At 47.0% G+C, this 27,566-nt stretch overlaps 2 protein-coding genes across 5 annotated transcripts in view; one reads left to right on the forward strand and one right to left on the reverse strand.

Moving 5' to 3' along the window:
• macrod1 (mono-ADP ribosylhydrolase 1) overlaps positions 1-27,566 on the reverse strand; it is an 81,048-nt gene that overhangs the window by 34,703 nt on the left and 18,779 nt on the right. The gene's annotated exons all lie outside the window — the stretch shown is intronic.
• Positions 1,241-26,890, forward strand: flrt1b (fibronectin leucine rich transmembrane protein 1b). 2 transcript variants are annotated; one of them, XM_037460028.2, is made up of 3 exons: positions 1,241-1,355; positions 20,152-21,147; positions 23,628-26,890. In XM_037460028.2, exon 3 carries the CDS (start codon positions 23,643-23,645, stop codon positions 25,857-25,859), a length of 2,217 nt encoding a protein of 738 aa, XP_037315925.2. In that variant the 5' UTR covers positions 1,241-1,355; positions 20,152-21,147; positions 23,628-23,642; the 3' UTR covers positions 25,860-26,890. The 2 variants fall into 2 exon arrangements, with proteins under 2 accessions (XP_037315925.2, XP_037315924.2); XM_037460027.2 differs by lacking the exon at positions 1,241-1,355 and adding an exon at positions 4,824-5,083.

Here is a 27,566-nt window from a genome sequence, read left to right on the forward strand (position 1 = left end):
TTTATGTGTTTGAGACTTTTTCTCCCATTTCTCTTCAGTGCACTAGCGAGTGAAACGCCTTCGACGAGGACAGAGAATCGAATGAACCGAGACAACAAAAGACACCGAGCTCTTGCCTTCACATTCATACACACGCTGCAACATAATAAAACCTTTGTAAGGCTCTCCTCTGGCTTTACTCCACTGCAGGGTTTTAAAAAAAACACAAATGATGGGTTATACACACATTCGCTCTAGTAGGTGTGAGAAGATGTTTCAAATTAAAATCATAATCTTCTACACGGTTGGCCTCCCAGGCAGTTCAGAAGAAGATATAATCCCCAAATCTATAATTTTTTCGCCTTTCATAGAAGGAGTGCGAGTCACTTTTACCTTCCCGGTTACGAGAACAGAATACGTTTGGGTTTTATTTAGTTATTCTGGCTTTTAATCTTTATTCATGGGATTCTATGATGATTAAGATGCTATAATGTAATGCAGAACAGACCTGTGTTAAATGATCAATGATCCCGTGTAATACCGCTGTTCTCTTTGTAGATACAAAGGCGCTTGAGACACAACCAGCCTCTGAACCCCGGCGGGTGAAACAAAGGCATCAAAGGAGCCAAAGTGCTCATGTGTATGCACAATCACGCCGTCGCAACACGCGCACACGTATAAATACAGACAGTAGCGTCAGAGAGTTTGGGTAACCATGGCAACGGCAAAGCCCAAAGGTTTGATACTGAAACCTAGTTAATTATAGAGAGAGGGAGAGAGAGAGAGAATGTCCGTACTCAAGGGAAAGTGATTCACCATCTGTTAAAATCCTCATGTCGAGTGTGGACCGTTTGTAACTATGTGTGTGTGTGTGTGTGTGTGTGCGTCAGGTGTGCATTGGCCACGGTTGTTGCATGGGGGAAGAGAAGAAAAAAAAACAAGCGCGCAAAGTCCCTTCTCCTGTGGTGCCGACTGCATGAAGGCAAACAGTTTCTTTTGCTTATTTGTACTAGACGCCTAATCGGAGCCGCTAATGCAGAGCAGCTAAATAAAGCGAGCTAGCGTCTTCTGCCGAGACACCAATTATCAGAGCGGGGATAACAGGGATGAGGGTGATAAGTTATACCACTACACGCAGAGCTAAAGAGGGGTGGAGGAGGCCGGGAGGGAGGGAGGAAGGGAGGAAGGGGAGGAGAGCGCGAGGTGTCAGGGGGATGGAGGCAGGGCTCGGGGAGGGGTGACAAAGAGCGAGAGACACACACAAAGTGGAACAGAGTCGAGGGTGGAGGAGGGCGACGCAGGACTAAATTTGCTGGGAACATAAAACAACAAGATGGAGTGTACTTCTTCTGCTTCTTCTTCCTCTATCCGGGGAGGTGAGTAATCACACTGAGGACGGTGGGAGGGGGGGGGACGGACGCAGGAGGGAGAAGTTAGTGAAACTAAAGAGAGGAGATCGACGTTCCACCACCTGTGTGTGTGTGTGTGTGTGTGTGTGTAGCGCTATGGTGGTGATGATGACCATTGGCTTAAATCTCCTTCATGCAAAGCGGTCCCCAGGCTTTGCTTTCTGTGCCCCCCCCCCCCCCGTCTCCTCCTCCCTCCCGTACCTTATTTATCATTCTCTCTGCTCTCTGCACTCTCCCCCCTTTATTCCCCAGGCCCCGGTGCTACCTGTTTGTGTATTCCCCCCTGCCCCCCCTCTCCTGCATCTGCCTCTCTCTCCCTCCCTCCCTCCCTCCTAACTACTTGTCCTAACCACCCTCATACCTCTTCCAGGCTTCTAATTTCCAGCCATCATTTAGTCGGTCCACTTGAGAATGCCAATGAATTTGTCGGCATCCTTGCGGGTGAAAAAACTGTGATTCCACAGAGCAGCATCATGTTGGTACACCTTAAGCTGATCTTTGGGGTGGAATAAAACATTACTTTTTCAAGAGCAGGCAAAGGTAGTGTAGTTAAGTAGTGTATTGATGAAGCAGTTGAGGACAGAGCTGTCCTATGGTCGTCCCAGATGGGTCAACGTAGGGACGTCTGATTGTTGTAGCAAAAAAAAAAGGTTGAAAGGGTGATTCGTGTTTTTTCTTCGCTTTTCTTCACTTTCGAGCAACTGCAGCCGCAGAGCCCCACTGTGCTTTTCTTGATTCCCACTATGAAAAAAAAGCCTATATTTCACCTGCGGGCTGCGACTTTGACATACAAAGAGCTGACAGATTGAAACACTGATTCCTCTGAACAACACGAACATCTCAATGATCTACGTGTGAAGCAAAACTAAACAACCTGCAGCAGAGTTTCTATTTACTTCAGCTGAGCTCGTGATGAAGTATGTTTCTAATTGACAGCAGACGAACCCGTCGTTGCTAATTACCGCCACGGTGTTTACATGCGTCCTCACCTGCAGACGCAAAGTCAAACAAAGACGCCTTGGCCTGGGTTCTCGTGGTGTGTAAACCCTCCTTGTTGCTACAGTTACTGTTCTGCCCAAACACACAAAACGTCAAGAACAAAATGCGTCGGAACGAATCATTTACTGACGGAGCCTCTAAGAAAATAAAACTCTGGCCTGTGTGAATATTTTCAGAAATTGTGATTTCAATATTGACCCGTACACATGTATTCATTCCTGATATGGATAGAGAACATATGAATGCAACAAGATGCAGGTTAAAGCGATAAACCGCTTTAAAAATCTATTCACGACCCAACAGGTGACGTTGGATGCATTATTTAATGAGTACAACCCTTCAGAAGCCGACTGACTAATACGACCGACATGCAAATGTGTGACACAGGAGGCTCACAGAGGTGGAAGGCGGAGGGCGGCTCGGTGATTAAGGCGGAGGACACCCACTTGGTGTTTGGTCAGCTGATCGTAACCACAACATTTTACTTGCAAACGTACGATCACCCGTGCAAACGTTGTGCATTTTAAAATAGAGAATGACACATGAGTTTAACCTTGTGGCAACATTGTCAGTAGGACATGAGTACTGAATCAAATCAGGATGCATTTCATCAACATTTGATCAATATCCCCCGAGTTGTGACCCTCTAAAGCATGTTCTATTTTAAGGGGATTTCCATAAAACCACCAGTTCCTTTTTTTTGCAGGGAGTTTTAAGGGATTGAGCATCGAACATGTTTTAACCTACTTTTAGAGTAAAACAGTTGGCCTGCAGAGGGCTATTAAACTGATACCACGGGGATAACTACACCATCAATTATTGTAATTTACCACAGCACTAATAGTTCCTATAGGAATATGGCTGTTATTTTTCATCAAGTAAAATAAGAAAGGATAACGATTCTACATCATATCAGTCTGCAATTAGCATCACGGTCAGTTTTAGTGTGATGGGAAATAAATATTACAATATAATATGATACAACATTACAAACATATAGTTTGAGAATTGTGTGACCTTTTGCAGTTTCATGAACCTCACATCCACTAATACATGATACCTGCCATAAACTATGTTTGACTTAATGGTCCATCTCAAGTGATCAAATGACTTGTGTCTTTATTTAGACCATTTTATATTTGAATGAATCAGGGATTGTTTTTTTCTCACTTACTATTTGAGGGATAAAAATGTCGGTGATATCTGTTTATGTATAAAAGAGAATATCAGACGAGACATTGATACTTTCTCAGATTTCTTCCACCAATACCGACTCATTTAGCTCATTTGTACTATTGCTACATTCAGAATGTGACTGAGAGTCTGACTATCACTTGAAATGAAGCAGACTAAATCCTGGGAATCTCTGAAAGAGCGCCAGAGGGTGCTGGTGGTGCAGCTGCACCCGGAATGAGGGCCCCAAGGGGCCCCACACGAGTCCAAGATGGTCTGTGTGCTGATGAGCTGTGTGCCTGTGTGTGTGTGTGTGTGTGTGTGTGTGTGTGTGTGTGTGTGTGTGTTTGAACGGAGACAAAGGGGCCCCGTGAAAGCTATATTTATTATTGCTGTGTATGCAGCACCAAAGGGCTAAACTGTGGAAACTCTTTAGTGAGAGAGCTGCCCACAGGTAATAAATGCAAATTAATTGCGAGGCGTGCCCCTCAGGCAGATAAAAATCATTGGTCACAAAGTGGGAATTAAAAGAGTTGAACCAGTGTGTCACCGGCTGAGGAGCGACTTGTCTTTTTCTGCCTTTATGTTTGACGGAAAACTCAAACTGACACACGGAACCAAACTGCCGAGTGTGAGAAAGCTCCCTCCTTCTTCTTCTCAGGGACTCACACTCACTTTCCATCTAAAGGGCCCCCGAACTGGCTTCGTGTGGGCGGCCCCAGAGCACCACCAGCTACAGTCGGTTTAAGTGTGTAGCGTGTGGCGTGTGTGTGTGTGTGTGTCTGCACCTGTCAGTCTAATGCTTGGTGAGTTGTTGTAATTGCTCGGCCATGGCGACCTGCTGAACCCCTGTAACAGAGCTCAGATAGCCTTTGTAAAGAGTGGCACCCCCCCAGCCCCTTACCCCACCACACACACGCGCGCACGCACACGTCGATAGACGACAAGGCGGCGCGTGGGCTCTGCACAAGAAGGAGGAGGAGAAGAGGAGGGAGATGAAGATTGAACGTAAACTGGAGGTGACACCTGTCAAACCAGTTACTAAATAGTGGGTTTATCTAGAAGAAGAAGAAAAAACGAGACGCCCTGCGGACTTGCAGCATAAACCAATGGTGAAACAGCAATTAGACGCATCCTCTCTGTGCTCAGAGAGAGTGAGAGGGGGAGAGAGAGGGTAGTCTGTAATGGTGCTTGATCAGAGGTCTCTCTCTCTCTCTCTTCCTCTCCCTCCATCCCACTCTCTCTCTCTCTCTCTAACACACACACACACACACTCACAGAGAGAGACGCTCGCTCCAAACACATTAACCCACAGCGGAGGGAGACGGCAGGGTGGGAGATAAACCAGCGCACATCGCGGAGCTCCGGGAGAGCCGAGCATCTCTTCCTCCTGGAGCCGCCGCTCGCCGGGACTTAACGGAGCCGCGGGAAAACACCCATTAAGTTGAGAGGATGATTTGACGAGGACGGCCGGAGGGGGAGAGGCGAGCGGGGGGAAGAGGAAGAAAAATGGATTAAAAGAGGTATGATCCGTGCGGAGGATGATGGCTGTGCGTTGGTAGAGGATACAGGTGAACGGTCCATGCAGGTTAGGAAAGGACAGACTTTAAAATGACATATATGTATATATACATACATATATATATTTATACATAGAGCGGACAGGCTTTTTACTGTGGTTGAAAAATGTGTGCTCGTACTTTGTGTGATCGTTTATGCAGCTACCTGCTGGACCGAAACAATCAACAAAGTCAGATTTAAGAGAGTGGCACAGAGGGAGATTAAAGTGGGAGATTATACTTTGTGAAGAGATAAAATTCCCACTTGCATGTTCTCTCTCATCTCACATCGCTCCTCCCTCGCGTCCCTCACGTGAGCAGTGTGGTTTTTGTTAGTGCTCGTGGTCTTTTGATTGAATGCGTGTGTCAGGTGGGTCAAGATGGGTCTCTCCACGTCCTCTCCTGCGTGACAATATCTGCCCCCACCCTCATCCCGGGGGGAGGGGGGTGGCTGCTCCATGCCGTGCAGGACACCATACACACAAATTAAAATGTTGCGTCATTGGACAAAAATGCCTTACATCTGTCACTGGGTGTAAACAAAATAAAAAAATAAAAACCCACGCATGCACGCACACGTTCACACATGCATGCAAACACACACACACACAAACACACAGCAGATTAGAATGGGATTCTCGGGGCCAGAGCAGTGCAGAACAAGGGATTAAAGAAGAAAGGCAGAGACGGAGGGAGGGATGGATGGAGTGATGGATGGAGTGATCCAGTGAGGAAGAGAGACCAAAAAGGGGACACGAGAGAAACAAGTGAGAGAACAAGAGATTAAAGTGTAATGTCCTGGAGAGAGAGAGAGAGGGGGGGGGGGGGGGGGGGGAGAGAATTCAGGGCAAGTCATGCAGTTAGAGGGAGCTGCTCATTGGCAGAATGTGGAGAGAATAAAGAAGAGAAGGAGGCAGACACTCTTTCAGTATCGCCTCCCTTTTGATCTCCTCCTATTCACCCCTACGACAGCAGGAGAGGAGCACTGCTTATATAACGCTCCATTTGAAACACAATACACCAACACAATGGGCATCTTAGACATTGTTAAATTGCCTGACAAAATGACAAAAAAAATAAAACCTGCAGACATCAGATACTGAATGGCCGGATTTTTTTTCATTTCCTCCTTTCTTACAGGCATTGTCCATCCTAACAAGAGGGCCTGCTTCTGCCTGAGAGGCGATCTCGGCTGTTTAACGTCCTCAGCACCACCCGTGTGAAGCACGGATGACTGAGCTTTTTATATTTATATATATATATATATATACACATATATTTATAAATATACATCAAACCTATGACAGTGCCTTTAGCACACCATGTGTCGGCTGTTTAGACCCCCGTTGCGTGGGCTTCTTAATTGAACAGTATTAAATCACTTAATGTGAGATCTTCAACCGAGTATAACATTTCAAAACAAATGGGAATTTAATACAGTTATGAATCCCCCTACTTGCAGTGAGAAGATGCATGGATGTAGTTTATTTGAGTTACTGAGAGAGAGGGGGGGGGGTTGGGAGGTTGGGTTAGTGCACTCCCTTTCATTTTGGCTCCGCCTGCTATTTGGTGGCGGGCAGGTGGAGTACAGTGGGTTTATTTCAGGGCCCTAAACCCTAAACCCTGAGCTGAAAGATGCAAACCCACTCCACAGAGGGGCGGGGGGGGGGGGGGGGGGGGGGGGTGTGCCATAAATGTCGGTCTTTTTGTCCTTTCACATTACGTGAAGTCTCTTTTTTTTTGCTGAGATAAAAAAAACTAGGTTAGTGCAGCTTTCTTGAACATGATGAATGACTGAAAAATGCACATGGATGCAGGGAATTTGCTCCATACTGTCAGCTGCAGACACCCCAGCAGCATGGCCACAGGAGGTGGGGGGGGGGTTACATAGCTCCCAGTTTCCTTCAGTAGTGAGGACATTTGTCCCTGGTGTCGGTTTGGTTCAGTTTACTGGCGAGTGGCTGCGTGGCGCTGTGAGCAGAGTCCACTGGTCCTCTGGGTCGGAGTCAAAGAGGACGAGACGCGTCTCTGTGCTTCACGCGTCCCAGCAGCATGTCTGCCGTCCAGAGCCCTTCTTCCTTCTCCTCTAATGCGCCAGACCGACTGACATCTGACTCGGCATCAGCCGTGTAACCTCAACCTGTGGCTTTACATCTATTAACAATCGATTTATTCGAGGCTTATCCTCCAGACGTGATATTCAGCATTGATGCAAAATGTAAATAGTTCAGCGGTTTGAGAGCAGGTCTTGAGCGTTACCGAGCACACTGATGCTTGTAACCTTTGCCGTTTTGTTAACATGTCCTCGTATTAATGATTCAACATTGGAGTCGGTACCCATCCAAATCAAGGTACAATACAAACAAAATGTCCTTTACTGCACTTGGTTGTCTTTTGGCATCTAAATGGATTATTTTTTTTTGCAAATCCTCTGATCGGTCAGACAAAATTAAATCTTTGGGCTCCATTGATTAGCAGTTGTGAGATTGTCCTATAAGGTCCATACAAAAAGTTAAGTATGTCTAAAGGTTTCAGAAAAATATTGTTGTGCAAGTAGAACACGCCAAGGGAACAGAGGTAGGAAGGCCGGATAAATAAATATGGGTCTCAAAATATACCTGCGCATTAATGTCCACTCACCCCACCCCATTCAGGCCTGTGTGTGGGAAACACTGCAGTCGAAGCCAGATTTAGAGAGTTACCCGTCCTCCAAACAATGGTTTCATAACCGTGTCCAAAACAGCTTTACAGAGACAGCACGTTGTCTCACCACTAACTGCTAGAAATCATTTAGATGTCAGTCGGCCGACAAAACCAATCAAATCTCGTCCTTTACGTCTCCATTTAGAATAACCGTAATTTTGAGATTTCACGGTTTCCTTAAAAAACAACATGTTTGCACTGTAACATGAGGAAAACAGAAGCGAAAAGGCAGCACGGACTTTAGTAAAAACCCACAGAAAATCTTTTATCGGGTAAATGGTAGGTGAGCCTTTTAAGGCCGATACCGTGAGCTTATGATGAGTCATTCCAGCCTCCCTCATTCCTCTCATCTCATCTGTTTGTCAAAGCTGTTTTCTGATTACTGAGCCGAAGAAAATAAAAAAAATGTAAATAACAACGGGCAGCGTCGCTGAATAGAATTAGGCCAAATCACACCTGATATTAACATGTGATCTGCTTCACTATTAATCGGTTTGCGTCTCCATCCGATGACGGTAGACGTTCCTTATGACCTCATTCCTGCAGGTATTGTCATCGCATCTCAAAATGCAAATGTTTTGGGTGCGGCTTGCCAACAACAAATGGAAAGCAGCTGTTGTTGGGCTTCCTTGTTGGGTGACTTTTTTTCTTTCCTTCTCCCTTTACCGAGTGTAATCAATATTTTCATGATAAAAATGTATCAAAGGCGACGTGATCGGGTTCACTCGTTTGAACCGACGGATGATTGCCACTTAAACCTGTGGTTAAAGGTTTACAAGGCTTCATGCTGAGGTCCTGTCATGGTTTAGTGGTGACTTCGTTCTACTTGCATTCAGTCAGATTCTCAGGTGACCCCAAAAGAGTTTAATGATATAGCATAACAATTAGTTTCCAACCCATAAACAAGAAGATCAGATGAATTAATGCAGATCATTTGTTTCAAAAGAAAATGCAACCTTTACCTTTTGCCTCTTTGTTTATAAAGATGTTAATGATGAGAGAAGCAACAGCATCTCAAAATGGATTCTACGTAGGTTCTTGTCTTATGCAATCCATTGTGGGCGGCAGTATGGCTGTGCAGCTAACTGTGCTTTTATATAATTGAGGTTATGCCGAGGCTTTATCGATAACAAATACAATCCCAAGAAAATGAAAATACGTCCCGCAGTAGATGAGAGAGAGAGAGAGAGAGAGAGAGAGAGAGAGAGAGAAAGCTGCATGACGCAAGGGGAAGTTTCAACAATTTAGGAGGCTCTCGACACACAGCGACGGACACACAAACATAATGCTCTTGCATTAGGCTTTGTTGTATTGCATTATGGCTTTGTGTCTGAGCCTCTGTGTGTGTCCATTTGTTAGAGTTCGGGGACTCACAGAGCGCCCAGTTGAGCGATGAGCTCTGGTTAGAGCAGCAGGATGCCTTCAGAGCAGAAAGAAAAACACTGGTTGAGTGGTGGAAGTAAAGAAAAATAAAGGGGTTGTGTTTGATTCATTAAAACACCGACACGTGCTAAAATAAACTAGAAGTAAGACTGTTTTCACCTCTAGGTGCAGCAGACACGGTTCGCACCGCACACGCGTGAAAAACACAACGCAACTGCTCTCATTAGGTGTTTGCAATACAGGTTAATTAAAGGCAATTGAAAGGTATCAGTCGGTATCGCTGATATTTTTCTGCCGAATTTGTGTCGTTACCGAGGAGGAAATGTCACAGACAGATGTGGGAGAAGTAGTCCGAGCAGAGAATGAAGCCAGTGATGAAAGGAAAGCAAAGACCAAAGACGTGATCATCTCGACGAGGAGTTCATTCCATGCAAAGAGTGATTCCTTTTTGATCTTTAATGGATCAAAGGCCCAGGAAGCTAATGGAGTGGGACATGTATAAAAGTAATTATGAATAAATGATGCACCTCTGGCCAGGGGTTACTGATTATTTTGGGAATAAAGAGCCATTAATCACCTCTCTCTGAACGTGCTATTTTTATGTTGTGTGACATTAGTCTCTTTTTTTTTGTACATCTGTCGTTTTTACAAAACAGATGTTCCCTTCAACAATAAGACTTGACCGGATTTGTTAAGAAATCTATTTGAATGACAACCAAAATAATAATAAAAAAGAGCCCTCTCTCGTATTAGCCAAACATGCAGAACATTTGTAAGCTCCAGATTGTCTACATTTTCCTAATTTGTATCTTGTTGCATCACAGTTGAGGTTTTGCCTGCAGCAATAACAAAAAAAAAATAGTACTTCAATATATATTTTTTTAAGCTCAATTTTAGATTTGGGACTTGCACCAGCTGTGTGGATGGTTCTCCTGACTCCAAGTACGATGTTTCTGCGTCCACTTCAGCGTGTCGCGTGGTGTGCGATGCAAAGCTCTTCTTTGTTTTGACTGGATATTTCAGGGCTTTTCTGGCATCAGCTTTTCTCTTGGATATTTCCTGTGCTTCTTGGTCAATGCATCCTCAAATGCTTTTCCAAGTTAAAGAAATAATTTAGGCCCAAATACCACAGAAATTTAGCACAACAACACAACTGATCCCCAACGTCTGCCGAAGAACCAAAACCCCGGAATTTGAACCGGCGCCGACGGTGTGAAAACTAGAACCAAATGTCAAATTATCACCGCCTGCCGTGACGACGAAAGGTGATTGGAAAACGCTGCCACGCTATCCGACGTGATCGCGGGGCGTCGCACACAAGCCGATTACCAAGCCGCGTGCAGAGATCGCCCCCCCGCCCTCACCCCCCGCGCATCCCAAGGCGGCGCTCGATGTGAGGCCGACTGGCAGGAATATGTTTGACCTGACGTATTGAATTCCAATAGATCGCTCAGGTATGCTGGGCCCGTGCTCCGCTCTGTGCATGACCAGGCTTCGATAATTACCCTATTGCCTTCCTGGGGTGTTCTCATTGTCTCTTTATAATGAGGAACAAAAGTAAACAGAACCACCGATGCGTCGCTTCTGACTTCGCTCTCACTTCACTCAGCGAGTTGGTTTCTCTTTTCAAAAAGTTTAGCTCCTGTGAAATCTCTCTTTCTGTGCGGGGGTAATAATGAAATGGAGAGTGACGGGGAAATAATAGTGGGGGGGGAGAGAGAGAGAGAGAGAGAGAGAGAGAGAGAGAGAGAGAGACAGAGGTGATGTGTTGGTGACAAAGCCTTTCAGCTGGCTTCAAACCTTCAGTAACGCACCCACGCACATACATCTAGTCTTATTGGATTTTAAATGAGTGGTTTCGTTTGTCATCACATGCAACGAACACACACACACACACACACACACACACACACACACACACAGGACTCCAGGGATTCTCCTCCAAAGGCATAAGTACCAAGATCAACCTAGCGAGAGTTAGAGTGACCTAAGAGTGCCTTCTGTGTGCGAGCCTGTGTGTGTGTGTGTGTGTGCGCGCGTGCGTGAGAGAAGGTGTCCGGCCCGTAAATTGCCTGTCGGAAGGTACTTCCCGTGCGCACCTCATTCTGAGCGAGACGCGGAGCGAGGAGAGAAACGAAACGAACGGAGAGAGAGTGCAAATGCTGTGAATCAGTTTAATGGGATTATTTATCCACATAGTGGCATCATATGCATGAGTGTGAGAAAAATGTGTGTCGGAGATGGAGGGATTGGGGGGGGGGGGGCATATCGTAGCATCTCCTGGCACACAATATTGCAGACAGATGGGCGTGTGTGTTTTTTCTGTGCTGATAGGGAGCAGCGTTAGCCTCGATGTACCAGGCCGACAGCAAAGCTGTTTTGTGACATCATCCAGGTCGCACGCTACGCTGCTGATGTGACGGAGGCTACTTGGTGATGAATATGTTTTTAGGAACGGTGTCAGTCCGAAAGAAGCCCGCGGTGCAAAACCCGCCTCGGCTCCACCGGCGCGCTCCATGTCTCGGGGTCTAATTACCGTTGCTCTTCGGCGCTGCCAAGATCAACATGCCGGCGGAAACGGGGGGGGAGGTTTATTTACGAGTTTGTTTTTGAGAGTGAAAAGTGGACGATGTGTGTTTTTGCTCGGCCGTAAAGCACCAACGCTCAGCGTAAAGCCGGCGTCCTTCCCCCACCCGGAGGTGAAGGGTGCGGGCGGAGGGCCTTCCAGCTGACAGCACTGTGAATATGGCGTCCCCCCCCCCCCCCCAGGACACGTGATGTGGTTTATTTATCAGCCTCTGTGGTCTGACTGTTTTAATTATCACGTTAAAAAAGAAGCCGCCGGCATTTTCATTACTCACACCGTATACGTGTGGAACACCTTCACTGTGTGACTACCTCTTCTTCATTGCTGTCACCCATTTTCACCTCCTCTCCTCCAACCTTTTGGTCCTCCTCCTCCTCCTCCTCCTCTACCTCCTCCTCGGCTCTCTCTCTCTCAAAGTCTTGTTTACTCGCTCGTCTGCTGTTCATTCGATCTTTGCAAAACCGGCTTCCTTCAGGGCAAAAACTCTACAGCTCCACAGCCCGCCTCCGTCTACGCGCTCCTCTTTCCATTGCTCTTCTTTATCCGCTCTCCCTTTCACTCCCTTTCAGTCCTTTTTCATCTCCTCTCTCGCTGACATTCGGTTTCAGGACCCATCTATTGAAAATTCCCATTTGCACGGCTTACCTCGCAGTGGTTTGCTCTCATCTTATCACGGTTGGAGTTCTTTCCTGCCTTCACTGCTCAGATGGAGTAAGCGGAGGGAAAGAAAGAAAAAAAAAAAGAAAAGAGGAAGATTGCCAGGACGCGGTGACACAGACACCAGAGGTGTCAAGGATACTCGCTCTGATGGAAAATGTGAGATGTGAAACTTTGAGATCCAGTTACTAAGTCGCATTGCTTGACAACGTGCTAATGACCTAATGCCAACACAGACTCCAGCTCTGATGTGTTTTCAAGTCAGCTCGTTAGGAGTCCCAGCAGCCTGAGATGTGAAGATCTGCTCTGGAGGAATTTGGTGACATGTCCCAAAACCTGCGCTCACTGTAGATGTGCTCAGTTGACATTATCTGAACTGTTCAAAATATGTTAAAAACAAAGAGGGGAAACAGTATGAAGTATCACGGGAGGTGACCAATGTAAGATTAGGAATTAGCAATGAGACTGACTGGGTTGAATACCTTTTGGTGTGGTATTTATTTTGAATAGGTTTTATCCGAACAGATAATGAGCAGTTCAAAGACAGGTTGACACACAGATGCCAAGGACAAAAAAAAAGACAAAGACAAACGGGGGGACGAGACTAAAAGAGCGCGGCAGAAAAAGACAGAATCTAAATGGCAAGAGAAAAACAGCAAACAGGAGGAGAAGGTGTTGAAGGGACATGGCGGGAAAAAAAAAAAAAAACTTCTCAATAACCTCCGAGGCCACTTAACACCTTCCAGCAGCCAAAAGCAGCCTACTGCGTAAGCAGATTCGGGGATAATTGACCTCAACACTGCTGTGAGTGAGAGGAGGGAGACGGGAGGGAGGCGCGGTGCGAGCTGCCACAGAGAGTAAGTGGGAGGTTGTGTTGTCGCGGTGCATAAATGGTGCCGCTATCGCTGTCGCCGGCTGGAAGAACAAAGAACAGAGAGCCAGAGTGTCTGCGCGCGTGTGTGTGTGTGTGTGTGTGTGTGCGCGCCTCAGCGAGAAGGAGAGAAGGTTCACGGGGGTCAAAGGAGCAACAAAGCGCGCGTGTGTGTGTCTGTGTGCGAGCACGTAGGAGAGTCTGTCGGGGAGTTTGTTGCTGCGAGTGTGCGAAAGGATGTTGAGAAGTTTGCACACGTGTGTGTGTGTGTGTGTGTGTGAGGTTTCCATTTTAATGGAACAGCTGCTGACGGAGGCCGGCGGTGCACGAACCAGCACGGAACAGATCAGCCTAACGAAGCTGATGATACCAAAACTTTATTGACTGTGTTAAACGCGTCTTGTCTTGACATTTGTCGGCACCGGGGCATCTTTTCCCCCCTCCATGTGTGCGACAACAAAGCCATTTCCAGGGCACTGACTCACATTCTTTCTTTAAAAAAAGAGGAACATTTCACTGTGGATTACATTTTACTACCACAGTAAAAGCTAAAAATACAGTTTTGTCTCATCAAATGGATCAAAAATGGGATGAAAGCGATAAGAACCATCGTACATCTCAGCCACTTATAAGCCAGTGGAGCGCAGTGCTCTTACAGTTATCTAAATATATTTGTTCCACTTCTGAGTGAGTCGGGGGGGATTAATCCTCAGCTCATTGCATGGCCGGTTGTGCAGATTCAGTTGTTGTTGTTGTTGTTGACGTTGTATTCTGCTTTAAATCTGGGTGACGCACTAAGCGGTTCCAGTTTGGTGTTTCATCCAGTCAGATCGTCATGGAGATCCCATCAGTAGCCAGGCGGAAATCGGTGACAAATCATCATGTGCATAATTAAGTGGGAAAGGATGGCAATAGTATTAATATTTCCCAACGTAGACTTTATTTTGAGCTAAAAAATGAAATGAAATACAGCCAACACACACCGGAGGGGGAGGATGTTACAGCTGAGTGGCTCCCTTCAGATCTTCCTGCTCGGCCCCTCCCTCTCAGGCTAAATGGAAGCTGTGTGTGTTGCTGTGTTAGAAAGCCAGTCACATCCCTCTCGCTCGTCTTTGTAGCCCTTCTTCACATCTCTCACTCGCCCCTTTTTCTCTTACCACCTCTACCTTTTCCTCTCTCCCCCTCTCCTCCCCCCCCCCCCCCCCCTCCCTCCTTCACTCAGACCACGCCGACACCCTCGACTAAGTCTGCCGGAGTCACGGCCTTCGCAGCCTGACAAGAATTCAGTGCCTGCATCCGTGTGTGTTGTTTGTGTGGGTCTGTGTGTGTGTGTGTGTGTGTGTGTGTCGTGGAGCGTAGATGAAATATGAGCTGTTAAATATGAATGCAGGGTTGTGTTCCGATGCCATGTAGTCACGTCACTCACGCATGGAGTAGTAAAAAATAAGAAAAAGGCCACGCAAATACACACACACACATACGGCTATACTATATTAGTGTATGACAAGTAACTGCAGAGCTTCTGTGGTATTATTCTGCATCGCATTTGCTATCCATTTGTCTGTAACACTTGCCACACAGTCTCACACACACACAGTCTCTCACACACACACACACACACACACACACACACACACACACACACACACACACACACACACGGAGGCAGGCCCTGGATTCAGGCTTCACTGACTTTAAACCTTGCTCAGGCTGACAGTAATTTCTGCCTCCAAATTACATTCCAATGGCTTCATAAATCTGCTACCCCCCCCCCGTCCCCCTCCCTCCCAACAACCACCTACCCCCCTTCGTCCTGCCTCTCTCTATCTCCCCCTGTTCTCTACCGTCCCCCCCCCCCCCCTCTGCCTCCTCTCCCCCTTTTACTCCAGCCTCACTTCATTTTTCCTGTTAACCTCCACCCTCCTCCTTCCTCCTCTGCCTCTATTCTGCCCCCCCCCCCCACCCCGCTCCCCATCACTTGTTTTCTCGTCTCCCCCACAGTCCTCCTCTCTGGCGCTCGCTCAGTAAATGAGAAACGGCGAGGCAGAGATGGGGAAGTTACGTGTGCGGCGTAGTTAAACAGTCACACACTCCCACACACACACATAAATCCATACGGATACATACACACACGTGCATAAACACAGTTTCACACCGACACACACACACACACTCACAGATGTGCTCGCAAACACACAAGGAATGTGTAAATACACACACGCATGAGCACACACCCAAAGTCAAACATCATAAACAACACATTACGCTGTGATTGAAAGACAAGCATTTGTGCTGCAATATATTTGCCGGGCCTCTGAAACGACTCGCACACACACACACACACATTTGCATGAATACACCCAAGCACACACACGCGGCCATTTTAATGAGAGTGTTCATTTTACAGATAGCGCCTGTAGGTGAAATAATTGCCCGCGTTGGCCCCTGAGGGCGCGTCCAAGTGTTCTCAGGCCAGTTGTCTTTGTGGGCCGCGAACACGCCCCTCATCTCCCTCGCTGCCGCTTTAACTGCTGCTCTGCTGCAGCCGACACACGCACACACGCACGCGTGATTGAAAATACGAGCATAATATGCATAAGCGCACCAAGTAGACACAGAGTTACGCATTTACACTGAGCGCACACGTGCACACTGGCAGAGAGGCCAGCAGAGAACAATAGCGCGGGCTGACAATGGGGCTCAGAGGAGTTCTCTGCTCCGTATTAATATTCAGTGGATGTAGAGAGAGTGTGTCAGCAGGGACGCATGCTCATCAACCTCGCTAACGCCGAGGTTAGGCAGCCACATGATTACAAAGTACTTTAGACTTTTGGTCCCCAGCTCCACAACTATTAATCCCTAGCTCCTACTCCCTCACTTCCTACTATCTCCTGCCCCCCCCCCCCCCCCCCCGTAGTGCACGGAGCGAGCACTCTGCCAAGTATCACAGCTGTCACTTTTCTTTGCTTTCCATTTTCCAAATTATTCTGAACAGCCTGACGGAACAAAGGGGGGGGGGGGGGGGGGGGTGAAAAAGGAGATTTGATATGGTCAATTTCCTGCTGCCACCCACTACAATGCAAAAGAACATGTGAGAATGCAGCTAAAAGGTGGTCTGAAGGAGACATTTTCAAAAGTTAATGTTTATCAAAACGGCAAGAACACTCAATTACACAATTCTTTTTATTTTCTGACCAGAGGCATTGTCGCCAATGTTGGGACTGATTGCCTTCGTTTCCACTCGTAGCAATGTCAAAGGGAGCGTGTTCGCGTGGACACACCTTGCTGTACGAGACTCTGCTGCCTTTAACCTCGCCTCCGTCCCGAGATCGTACCAGGTGACCTCTAGCGATGCACACAGGATGAAGGCCACACATCTGTTCCTGCATTACCTTCACACCTTCAAGCACGTGCGCGCATTTACGCATCCGTACACTTTCCTGTGACACATCGAGCCGCTTAAACTGCAAAGAGAAAGAAACATGCTAATGTGTGATCGTGAACATTTCCACAGTGAAGTCACATGTCGCCTGTAGGACGAGACATTCTCTACTCGGGAGGAGGGGGGGGGGGGGGGGGGGCAGAACGCACGTAGAACAGAAAAGACGCAGTGAAGAATCAGTCGGGGATGTTTACGGCCTCGACACTAAATGGGTCACCTGCTCCAGGCGTGGGACGCGCTCTCTTCATTTCTGCTACCGTTGGTCATTAGTGGTGAATTGTGGAAAAGTAGAAAGGAAAAATAATATGCAGGAATTGTTTTGAAGGGGAATTACTAACACAGAGGTACCCGTTTAAAAGGAAATGAGCTATTTCACACTCGTTACTGAGAAGCATGATTGATGATTCTACTCCTTTTCCTCAAACCTTAACTGATTTACATCCGCGCAGGTCATTTGCTGGCGTTTCTCAAGACTATTTTTCTTAATGAATTTATGTTACCGGAGAACAGTTACTCATTTGACTGTGGTTTCACTCTGTAAGGATACAGGACATTAATAAAATACATTTTAAACAAAACAAAAAAGCATTGGACTGAGGCTTGAACACATGCTGGTTGACACCTAAGATTTCATTCTAGACAAATACAGGAAATGCACAAGATAACTTCCATCCTTGTTAAATCAATTTCATTTGATTGAATGATTGAATAGTAGACAAGAATGAAAAGTAAATCCTCATCACAATTATAAGGTTTACATGTAAATTTCTCGTTTGGTCTGACCAACGGTCCAAAAGAGAGAGAATCTATGTTTGCACCAGAATAGTAAAGCCATATTTAATAGAAGCTGAAACCATTAAATGACGAAGAATGTAAGAGAAAACGCCTCCACCAGACCTTTTCCATAACTAGAAAATATCTCACATGTGTGATCATGATTATTTGACCCGTGCTTCAATGCCTTTGTTAGTTTTTCTGTAATTTTGATGATAGCTGAAGTAATGAAGTTGGTAAAATGTTCTGTTAAACGACTTAACGTTTTATTATAGTAAGAATTTCAGCACTTGTGTGCTGCCATTTGTGTTGCATTTATTCTAATGAATCTTCATGTCAGACAGCTGTTGACCTCACATTGAAGATCCTTTCGCTCCACCATTCAATGTGGAGAGTTTTATGTCTGCTGTCTGAATTTCAATGTGAATGAGGGCGCTGCTAGGACACTCGATTGTGTCCTTTTATAGATTTTAATGAGCTTACATTTTAAAACTTTAAACATCACAGGCATAACATTTGAAAAAATGTTTTAAAAAAAAGAAAAAAAAGAGGAGATGAACTCGAGAAGCTCAAACTTCTTTGTGATCCATAAAATGGTTGCTGTCTCAATGTCAAGGTTTATCCGTCCACCATTAACGGATTTTTGAATCTCTTTCTTGGAGGTTAACCGCTTCATTCAGATGTTGGAGAAACGGAATACAATAAATAAGTTTTCCCTATTTAAAGTTTTTGTGCTGAAACACGGTCAGCAGAAGAGGATAAACTTCCGTGACCTTCCTCGGGCCCCCGACGGACGTCTTCTTCAGATACTCTCCTAAATGAAGAGAGCCTGTGCTTCTCTTCTCCTAACTCCCTCCTACGTGCTCCCTGCCGCGCCCCATCCCTCTCCCCCGTAGCTAGGCCTAGCTTAAAATCCATCACGAAAAGTTTTAAGGACAGCCATGACATTGCACAGATAGAGCTCCTCGTATTGATGCCTAATGGGCAATGGCAGGGAGCCGCTGAAACGCTGCCGATGCTCGACGTTCACATCTCAGGCGCTTGGCCCGCGGTCGGCAAAGATCAGTGCCGAGTGCAGCGGTAGTTCTGGACCAGACATTGCAACCAATTATGGTCGGGGGGGACCAAGAAGAAAGCCCGACAGTTAGTGTCATTAACGGTGACATCTGCTTTTAATAAGTGACTGATGACATCCAATTAAAACACTTCATTCGAAATATTATTTGACTTCGAAAGCCACTTAAAAGTCTCGCCTTGCAAAACCCCAACATGAGAGGATTTCTTATTAGTCTTAGACATCAATCCATGAGTTGCGAAGGAATGGAGTAAAAAGGGTGAACCAATTTATTATGCTCTTGCAGCACCAAATATCCAGCTCTGTATACATGCAAACTGTCCTTGAACAAACCATTATCTCATTTACCCTTAAATGCCAATCACAAAGTCGATGCATTTTGCAAACAATGTTTAGCATTCTCTCCCATCTCGCCGCACGCTGCACATATAAATCAGCTTACTTGGCCACAAACTGGATATCAGTCTGCAGTGGTTTTATTAAAAAGGACAATCTCACCCCACACTGCACAAACTTCATCCCCCACCAGAAACCCTCCTAAACTGTTCACCTAATTCAGCGGATTACTTCCATTTAAATAAAACACCAAAGCTCGAATACAGACTCGGGTGATATTTTTAAGGAAACCTCAAGGCACAAACATGAAGCCGCAGACCGGCTTCTCTCTCGGCTGCAGCGGGCGTCCTCTGGAAATGAAAATGAGGACGTCTTTATTTGTGTTTAAGCAAAGTGCATGATGATTTCCCAGTTGGCTGTGTAGTCAGTCTACTTTACTCTGGGATGAAGTGAGCAGAACAGCGGAGGCGAGCAGCGAAGCAGTTAATGAAGGAAAACCTTACATTTGTAAAGCCAGTTTTCACTGGGTGGGGGTGGGGGGGGTTCATTCTGAACACAACATACAGACACTTTACGCCTGGTGGTTAATGAAAGCGCAAAAGCTTTGTTTGAAGAAAGAAAAAAAGAAGAAGGCCATAAAAAACCCATAATGGGAGTTTTGTGTCCTTTGGGAGCTCAGAGTCGCGCATATGGAGCTCTGACCTTCAGGAAGTAGTTTCACGAGGTACTTAATTTTAAAAGGTATAACTGTTCTGATGGGAATAATTATTTAGCCTGTACCTTTTAGTATTCTTCTTAGCGTCACTTAAAGACGGCTGGTATTTAAAAAAAATAAGAAAGCATTTCATTTGTGCAGCCCCATAAAAACATCATGTTCTTATTCATTTTAGCAATAAACTTGTAAAAGACAAAAACTACAGCTAATACTTTCCTATTTTTTCAAGATGAAATATACAAGTCGCATGACGGATGTGAGGGAATTACAGAATTATTCAGCCAATATTTTGTGTTATTCTTGCCATTAAACCCTCAAAAAATTGGTCTCACAAAATAATAAAAGCTATTGAATTGGCGCCAAGTGAGAATGGTCCGGTCTTTCATTTTTCTGCCATTGCTTGTGGCAAAGAAATATTTTCCACATTTTCTAAATTTCTATAAAACACAAAGTAAAACATGTTAAAACTGTGCTGCTTTCTCCTTTCAGGCTGGTGCTCACTGACACTCGGCCTGGTGTCCTGCTGAACAAAAACAGCGGTGAAGTCTACCTTGAGGACACCTGTGGGGGGGGGGGACCTTCCAGCGAGCCGCGCGGAGCTAACCACGCACAGCGTCAGAAGATCATCCGTGTGAACTGAAAAGGAAACCATTAAACATTTAACAGAGGAGAGTGAGGCAGAAACTGAGAAGGAGAAAAAAAAAAAAAAAAGCCTCCGAACCCAACTGCCCGCGCCGGTCCGAGCTGTCCATCACAGCCTCAAACATACTCATTACCACCACCGAACTGTGAAATTGATGTTGTATAATTGTTATAATTCAACTAATAACCGTGAGGACTGGATGGATCTGAGCTGTGGAAACCCCCGATATTCTCAGCTTGATGCTCATTAATTAAAAAAACACTACCTATTATAAGCGCGTGTAACGCGGCGCTGAGCTACTTTCGCGGGACCCACTGCTTGCACGAGGATCCAGGGCTGCTTTTGACTTCGAAGAAGGACCCTTGAGCCCTTCAACCATCTTCTGACTGTCTGCCCAACTGTAGCGTTTGGGCGTGGGTTCAGAATTAGGCCCCTGGATGCCCGCTGAAGATGACTTGAGTTGGCAGGCCTAAAAGCCCCTTACACCGAGAGAGAGGGAGAGAGGGAGAGAGAGAGAGAGAGAGCTTCTCAGTAGGACACACACAAACACAACGCACAAATGTGGGTGCCGAGGCGGCCTTGAGCCATGCTGGTGTTGCTACATGCGCAGCCCTCGAGTGCAGGCTATCATCATCCCGATCATCATTCACCCAAGCTGAGGAAGATTCAACATCCCCGAGGAGCGAGGCTCCACTTGTGAACGATTCAGACACACACGCACACACAGAGAGGTCCACGTCCCCACGTCCTCCATCAGACGAACCATCACTCCTCTCCAAGCAAACCCTGCCACACGGGGAACAGAGCAGCGGCTGACGTGAAAAGGCACCGAGACCGAGCAGGTTAGAGATCACACCCCGGGTCGATCAGACCTCACGCGCACACCCACCGCAATGAGCAACACCACACTTACATCTGGCTTTCTGATAGGACTGCACGCACGCGCACACACGCATGCACACACACACACACACAGAGACACACACACAGAGACACACAGGCTCTGCTGCTCACACAAAAGGTTTTATTTCAGAAGATGATTGAAACGTTGGGGGATGGCGGGGGTGCAAAGGGAGAGGAAGGAGAATGTGGAGGCGAGAAAGCTGAGGACTAGAGGGACCGAGAAAGAGAAGGTGGGGAAAAAATAAGAAGTAGGGGGGTCTGCTGCATCGAAATGAAAAGGACGAAGTAAGTCGCCACGAGGGAAACGGAGAGAGAGAGAGAGGGAGAGAGGAGGTCTGAACCAGAGGGCCGATTGATCCAATCTCAGTGTGCAGGAATCAACAGAAGACCAGAGAGGAAAACGATAAAAGAGGATTAGTCAGAGAAAAAGAGACGGGGGAGGGAAGGACAGGAGGAGGAGGGTGACCGCACGGACACTCCTGTAAACAAACCTGAGTGGATATAATGAAAGATTATGAAGGGGGGAGGCGGCGGATGGGATGAGATGGGATGGGTGGATGGCGTGAAAGATACAGCAAAGGCGAGAGCGCCACGAGGGAGAGAGAGAGAGAGAGAGAGAGAGAACGAGGCAGAGGAGACCGAGCGTCTGAGGACCGGTAGGAGGATGCGTCGATAGGAAACCTTGGCCTGTTGGCAGAAACACTCACACAGGTCTGTGCCAAGAGGTATTCATGAAAAGGGAAGCGGGGATGGTGAAGCACCAGAGCATATGCTGGTTGGTATTCATGAAGCGTTCCCGATATGTTCTCAGCTCCTACCTTGACACTCGCACTTTTGCGCATACGATTTCAGCTAAAAAATATCATTACGCAAAGAGAAGACTCGGAAGTCTGGTCCAATGCTGAACTGCACGGCACACAGTCTCAAATGAAAAATACTGCATGCATGTCGGGCTGAGACAGGAGCTGGTTGGGGTCGATGTAGTCCTCACACACACACACACACACACACACACACACACACACACAGGTACAAAAATGCAACTATTTTTTTTTTACTTCATACAAGCAAAAACAACACAGTTTTTCTTTTTAAGCAAACTCAGCTGATACGGATGTGAGACTTCACTGCCAGTAACTCATTTCCTCTCTCCTCCACTCACTGACAGTCCAACTCTCCATCTGCCCCCCCCCCCCCCCACCCCCCCATCTCCTCTATTGTTGCCATCTCTTGTTTGCTTTGCATGGATTTTGACTGCAGCCAAAGGGCCATTTTGCATTTATCAGTCAGTTCATATGCGAACACACACACACACATGCGTTTGTGGGGCGGGGGCTGGGTTGGGGGTTGGGGGGGGGAACTTGCCTTTAGAGGATTTGTTTATCAAATATGCTGTCAAATCATGTCAGGCATTTCAAATCAGGGCACATTTTCTCGCCCGAGGCAAAACATAGGAATTTGACTGTAAACTTTCACTACTGTATATTATTCATATTCTATAAATAGTGTGATGTGAAAGCGCACAGATGATTTTATCTGAATGGTAAATTCATGTTATTGATGTCGGTGTCACTGGGATACATGTCATAAAACACAGACCAGGGAACGTATTAATGTAGCAGAAAAATGCTTCTGTGTAAAATATCTTGCTAAAACATTGATGGGGATTTGAGCCAATTGTCTGAATAATTTACAGAAATATCACAAACAATAACAACCAAAAGAAAACATACACATTAGCCAGTATTAGATTGACTAGATTGTAATACTGTAATTTGAGTGCATTTCTTGCTTGTGTTTTATGTTCTGAATATACCGTTGTGAACCTGTGGAATTGTTATTTTTTATTCCTTCATTTACATATACTCTTTATAATGTCATTGGAAGGTCAGTGACAACAAGTTCCCCGCTTCTGGTGGGCAACGCCGTGGGGAATTAATCTGATTTTCTTCTCCCCGATCTCTCATCCATTTTAGTTTCATGTTACTCACTCCAATTCTGTTAATCTTCCCGAAAAAATGTCACTGTCCAATTTTCTCCATCTTTGTCATCCTTTTACCAATTCTTGTAATCTTCCTCGCCTGCTCACTCCATCCTCCGTTGCACTCTCTGCCTCTATGTGTCCATTTGTCTTCTGCTTGGTTGCTCTGACCCATTTAATACCGGACAGCGCCTATAAAGTATGTCTGACTATTTAATCCCACTTGATCTTCTACACTGGAAATGAAAACGTCATTTTTAACGGCAGAAGGTAGAAATTACACTACAGTTTAGTAGTTTAACATTCTATGTGGTTTTTCCAGCACGGTTTCTTCTTTTGCCTCCACTCTCTTGATGTAAAAGTGATTTGGAATCACTGAGATGAAGCCTTTGTAGTTGTTTTAATCCAATTTCCCAATTTTTTGTCTCCTTCAATTAGGAGCCGAGGACCAACATGGCGGCTGACAGCATTGCCGAGCTGCGCGATTGGCTCTTCCTGCTCCTCCTGTGCCTCACCTTATTGGCTGAGGTGCTGGAACTGGCGGCAGCGGCAATCGCCATGGAGACGGGCGAGGGGGATGAGGGCATTGTTTGTCCCTCAGTGTGCCGCTGCGACGAGGGTTTTGTCTACTGCAACGACCGCGGCCTCGGCATTATCCCTCCACTACCGCTAATGGCCGCCATCCTCTACTTGCAGAGCAACCGCCTGAGTAACGCCGGCCTGCCTCCCTCACTGGAACGCAGCACTTCCATACGAGTGATTTACCTGTATGCCAACCAGTTGGATGAATTCCCTATACACCTGCCGCCGTCGTTACGGGAGCTCCATTTGCAGGATAATAACATACGAACGTTACCGAGATCAGCTCTGGCCAAACTACCACTGCTAGAACGTTTGCACCTGGATGACAACTCTATATCCACAGTTAGCATCCAGGAGCGAGCTTTTTCGGGGACTCCGCGGCTCCGACTGCTGTTTCTGTCCCGGAACCACCTATCGAGCATCCCCGCGGGTCTGCCGGCATCCTTGGAAGAGTTACGACTGGACGACAACAGAATCAGCACCATCCCCACGCACGCCTTCCGCGGGCTCTCCTCCCTGCGGCGCTTGGTCCTCGATGGGAACCTGCTGGCCAACACGCGCATCGCAGACGACACCTTCACCCGTCTGTCCAACCTGACGGAGCTGTCGCTGGTCAGGAACGCGCTGCAGTCCCCGCCGGTATACCTGCCATCCGCTCACCTTGTGCGACTCCATCTGCAAGACAACGGAATGACTCACATACCGCGAGGGGCTCTGGACGGGATGCGGCGGCTGCAGAGGCTGGACCTGTCGGGGAACAATCTGACCACTGTCCCACGGGGACTTCTGAAGGACACAGAAAGCCTGGAGATGCTGCTGCTGCGAGGAAACCCCTGGTACTGCGGCTGCAATCTTCGCTGGCTCCACGCATGGCTTCACAGCCGCGGGGCGGCGGTGACAGTAAGGGGTCTGACCTGTCAGGGGCCCGAGGCCGTCAGGGGACAGGCCCTCAAAGAACTAACCTCCCTGATGGATCAGTGTGAAGGCCCCGCTGCTGGTCCCAGCACTGGAATGGGGATGAACCCAGCAGAAAAAGATGGAGGAGGAGGAGGAGGGGGAGGTGAGGAACGTGTTGAAGGCGACCAAGCAGTGGCTTCAGTTCCTCATGGCAGCACCACCAGCACCTCCCCGCTGGTCCCGACACAAGGTTCCCTCTTTACCCTGCGGGCCAAGCGGCCGGGCCTTGTGATGCCTTTGCCTCCGGGTGAGGGGGGGCACGTGTCCAGAGAGGCCCTGGAGCTGACCGTAAAGCCTCTTTCTTCGGACAGTGTGCTGGTGAGCTGGCTGTGCCCACAGTCGGCACCTTCCTTCCGCTTGTCGTGGCTGAGGCTGGGCAGCAGTGCGGCTCTGGGCTCCATAACTGAGACTCTGGTACCTGGAGACTGGAGGCAGTACACACTCGAACACCTCAGCCCACGCTCCCATTACCTCATCTGTCTGCTACCACTACGACAGGAATCGTCCCCCTTCGGGGGTTCCAGCATGGGTTTATCGCGGGTTAGTGGCATGGACACAGACAGCAAAGACTCGGCCCCGGCCTGTGCTCAGATAGAGACTGGAGACGCTCTGGTCAGCGCGGTGGGGGAGGGGTCAGACAAAGAGGGACAGGACTCTGAACTGACGGTTCTGCCATTGGCTGGGATCATAGGGGGCGCCACAGCAGTTGTAAGCCTGCTGTTGATCTTTGGCATTTTCTGCTGGTACGGGCAGAGAACAAGTTACGTGTCGGGGGACACAGGTTCATACAGCAGGGGCCGGGGCGGCAAACATTATGATGACTATGTAGAGTCGGGCACCAAGAAAGACACTTCAATCCTAGAAATCCGGGCCCCTCCTGCGGGGTTTCAGATGACAGCTATGGCCCATCAGGCCCTGCAGCCTAAGCTGGAGGACGTCACCTACATTCACACCATTTTCCCCTCTTCTTCATCTTCCGCTCAAGCCAACGGGACCTACCGGAGCAGCCACGGAGCCGGGAGCCTCAACGGCACCATCCTCAGCCAAACCGGCCACCATCACGCCACTTACGGCACCAACCGTGGCTACAGAGAGGGTGGCGTCCCTGACATAGATTATGCCTACACGTGATGCGGGGGGGGGGACACGCTATCTGAGCCACGAATGCCCGGGCGCCATTTCTATGATGACGACCCATTGGCTGGTGGTCATATTGTCCTTGGTTTCCAAAGTACCCTCTGTGCCTCTGCTGGTTCAATTATGATTGGTTTGCTAGGTAGACAAGACTTACTTCAGCTATGTTGATTGGACATTGCTATTGAGTTACAGAAGTAACGGTCCTACTATACTCTACCGCTGTATACTACATTATACAGTGGATCCTTCTTTCAGCCCTTGTAGTTATATATGGTTACGTTTTCTCTTTTGGACATCTCAGTGTCTTTCAAAACCTACTGTTCTTCTCAGCTCATAATAGACAGTAACTTATTTGAGATTGATATACTAGGCTTAGCTGATTTAGCAGGAGATATATTTATGAGAAAAAAAGGCACTTGATGTGTATAGAGATAGCTCTCATATCTTCCAACCAACTGTAAGCTCTGTGCTGTATAGATAAAAGATTTGACAGAGAGAGAAATCAATGGTTGTTATAACCCACAGATGACAATGCATCAAGGTTGACATGAAAGGATGTGTTCCTAGCCCCCTCTTTTCCTCTGGTTTACTCCCCTCCTTTTTTTTTTTAATTTTTGCCTAGTTTGAGGCTCTTTCTCTTTTGGCGGAGGCTCTTTGCTTTTATTGCTCTTGTGTCTTTTGTGGTGTCGTGAGCAGAGGACGACTTTGTTCTCGCCGAGGGAGCTGACAGCTGTGATAAGAGTTCTGACAGAGACAGGAGACACAGACCACAGCATGGGGAGACTAATGAGGGGGAGAGAGAGAGAGAGCGAGCGTGTGGAGGGGTAGGAAGGAGGGAGGGGTGATGGATATATCGGTGGTTAGAATAGAAAGTAAGACAAGGGGAGAGGGGTGTTTTTGGGGGGGATGGAAGCCCTGAGAGAGGTTTGATGGATTAAGGCAGAGAGCGATGACAGAAAATGGAGGGAAAAGGGACCCTAAGTGAAAAAAGGGCGTGTGACAAATGCAGTGGCAAGAGGGGGGGGGGGGGGGGGAAACGACAAACGGAAAAGAAGATGGGGGATTGAGATGGGTGCGGCCGGGGTAAAGAAGAGGGGTGACGACTGTAATAACGTGACATCATCATCCAAAAAAATGACTCAAGATTTAACACCATCGTATCCACTAGTGCATTCGGAAATACCTGGCTGCACATTTCCTGCGAGGACTTGAGCTGCCTGTGATCATTACAAGTGAACCGCATGCCTCGTGTATCTTCGCCATAAAATGGACACGTTTAAATACCAATGTCTGTAGGACAACATCTAGAAGAGAGGCATGGCAAGACAATCAACTGGTTGCCAAGAAAGTAGGGAAAAAATGAGTAGCTTGAGAAGAACGGCCGTTAGACTCTCCCTCGGTCTAAAAAAAAATTGCCCAACTTTTTTTTTTAACGTCTGGTCATGTTATTAAATTACTTTTACAAAGTGAGAGAAACCTAATTATCCATCTTATAATAGTAACTCTTTATCATCTCGAGCCTGGTTTAATCTTCTTAAATGAACATTTTCAGCGGCTAATAATATTTTGTAGGAAGTTGGAACCACTGACAGAATAGCTGTAAAACTAAAGATAATAAAGTGAGAGGTGAGACAAAACGATTAGTCAGTTAAGCCAAATCTAAGAAAACTATATACTACTATTTAAATAAATGATTCATCG

The sequence above is a fragment of the Pungitius pungitius genome, chromosome 2 (assembly GCF_949316345.1).
Source record: "Pungitius pungitius chromosome 2, fPunPun2.1, whole genome shotgun sequence".
NCBI classification, from domain to species: domain Eukaryota; kingdom Metazoa; phylum Chordata; class Actinopteri; order Perciformes; family Gasterosteidae; genus Pungitius; species Pungitius pungitius.

Excerpts from the sequence above, each read along its gene's own strand:
- flrt1b (XM_037460028.2), top strand. The coding sequence starts at position 23,643 with ATGGCGGCTGACAGCATTGCCGAGCTGCGCGATTGGCTCTTCCTGCTC.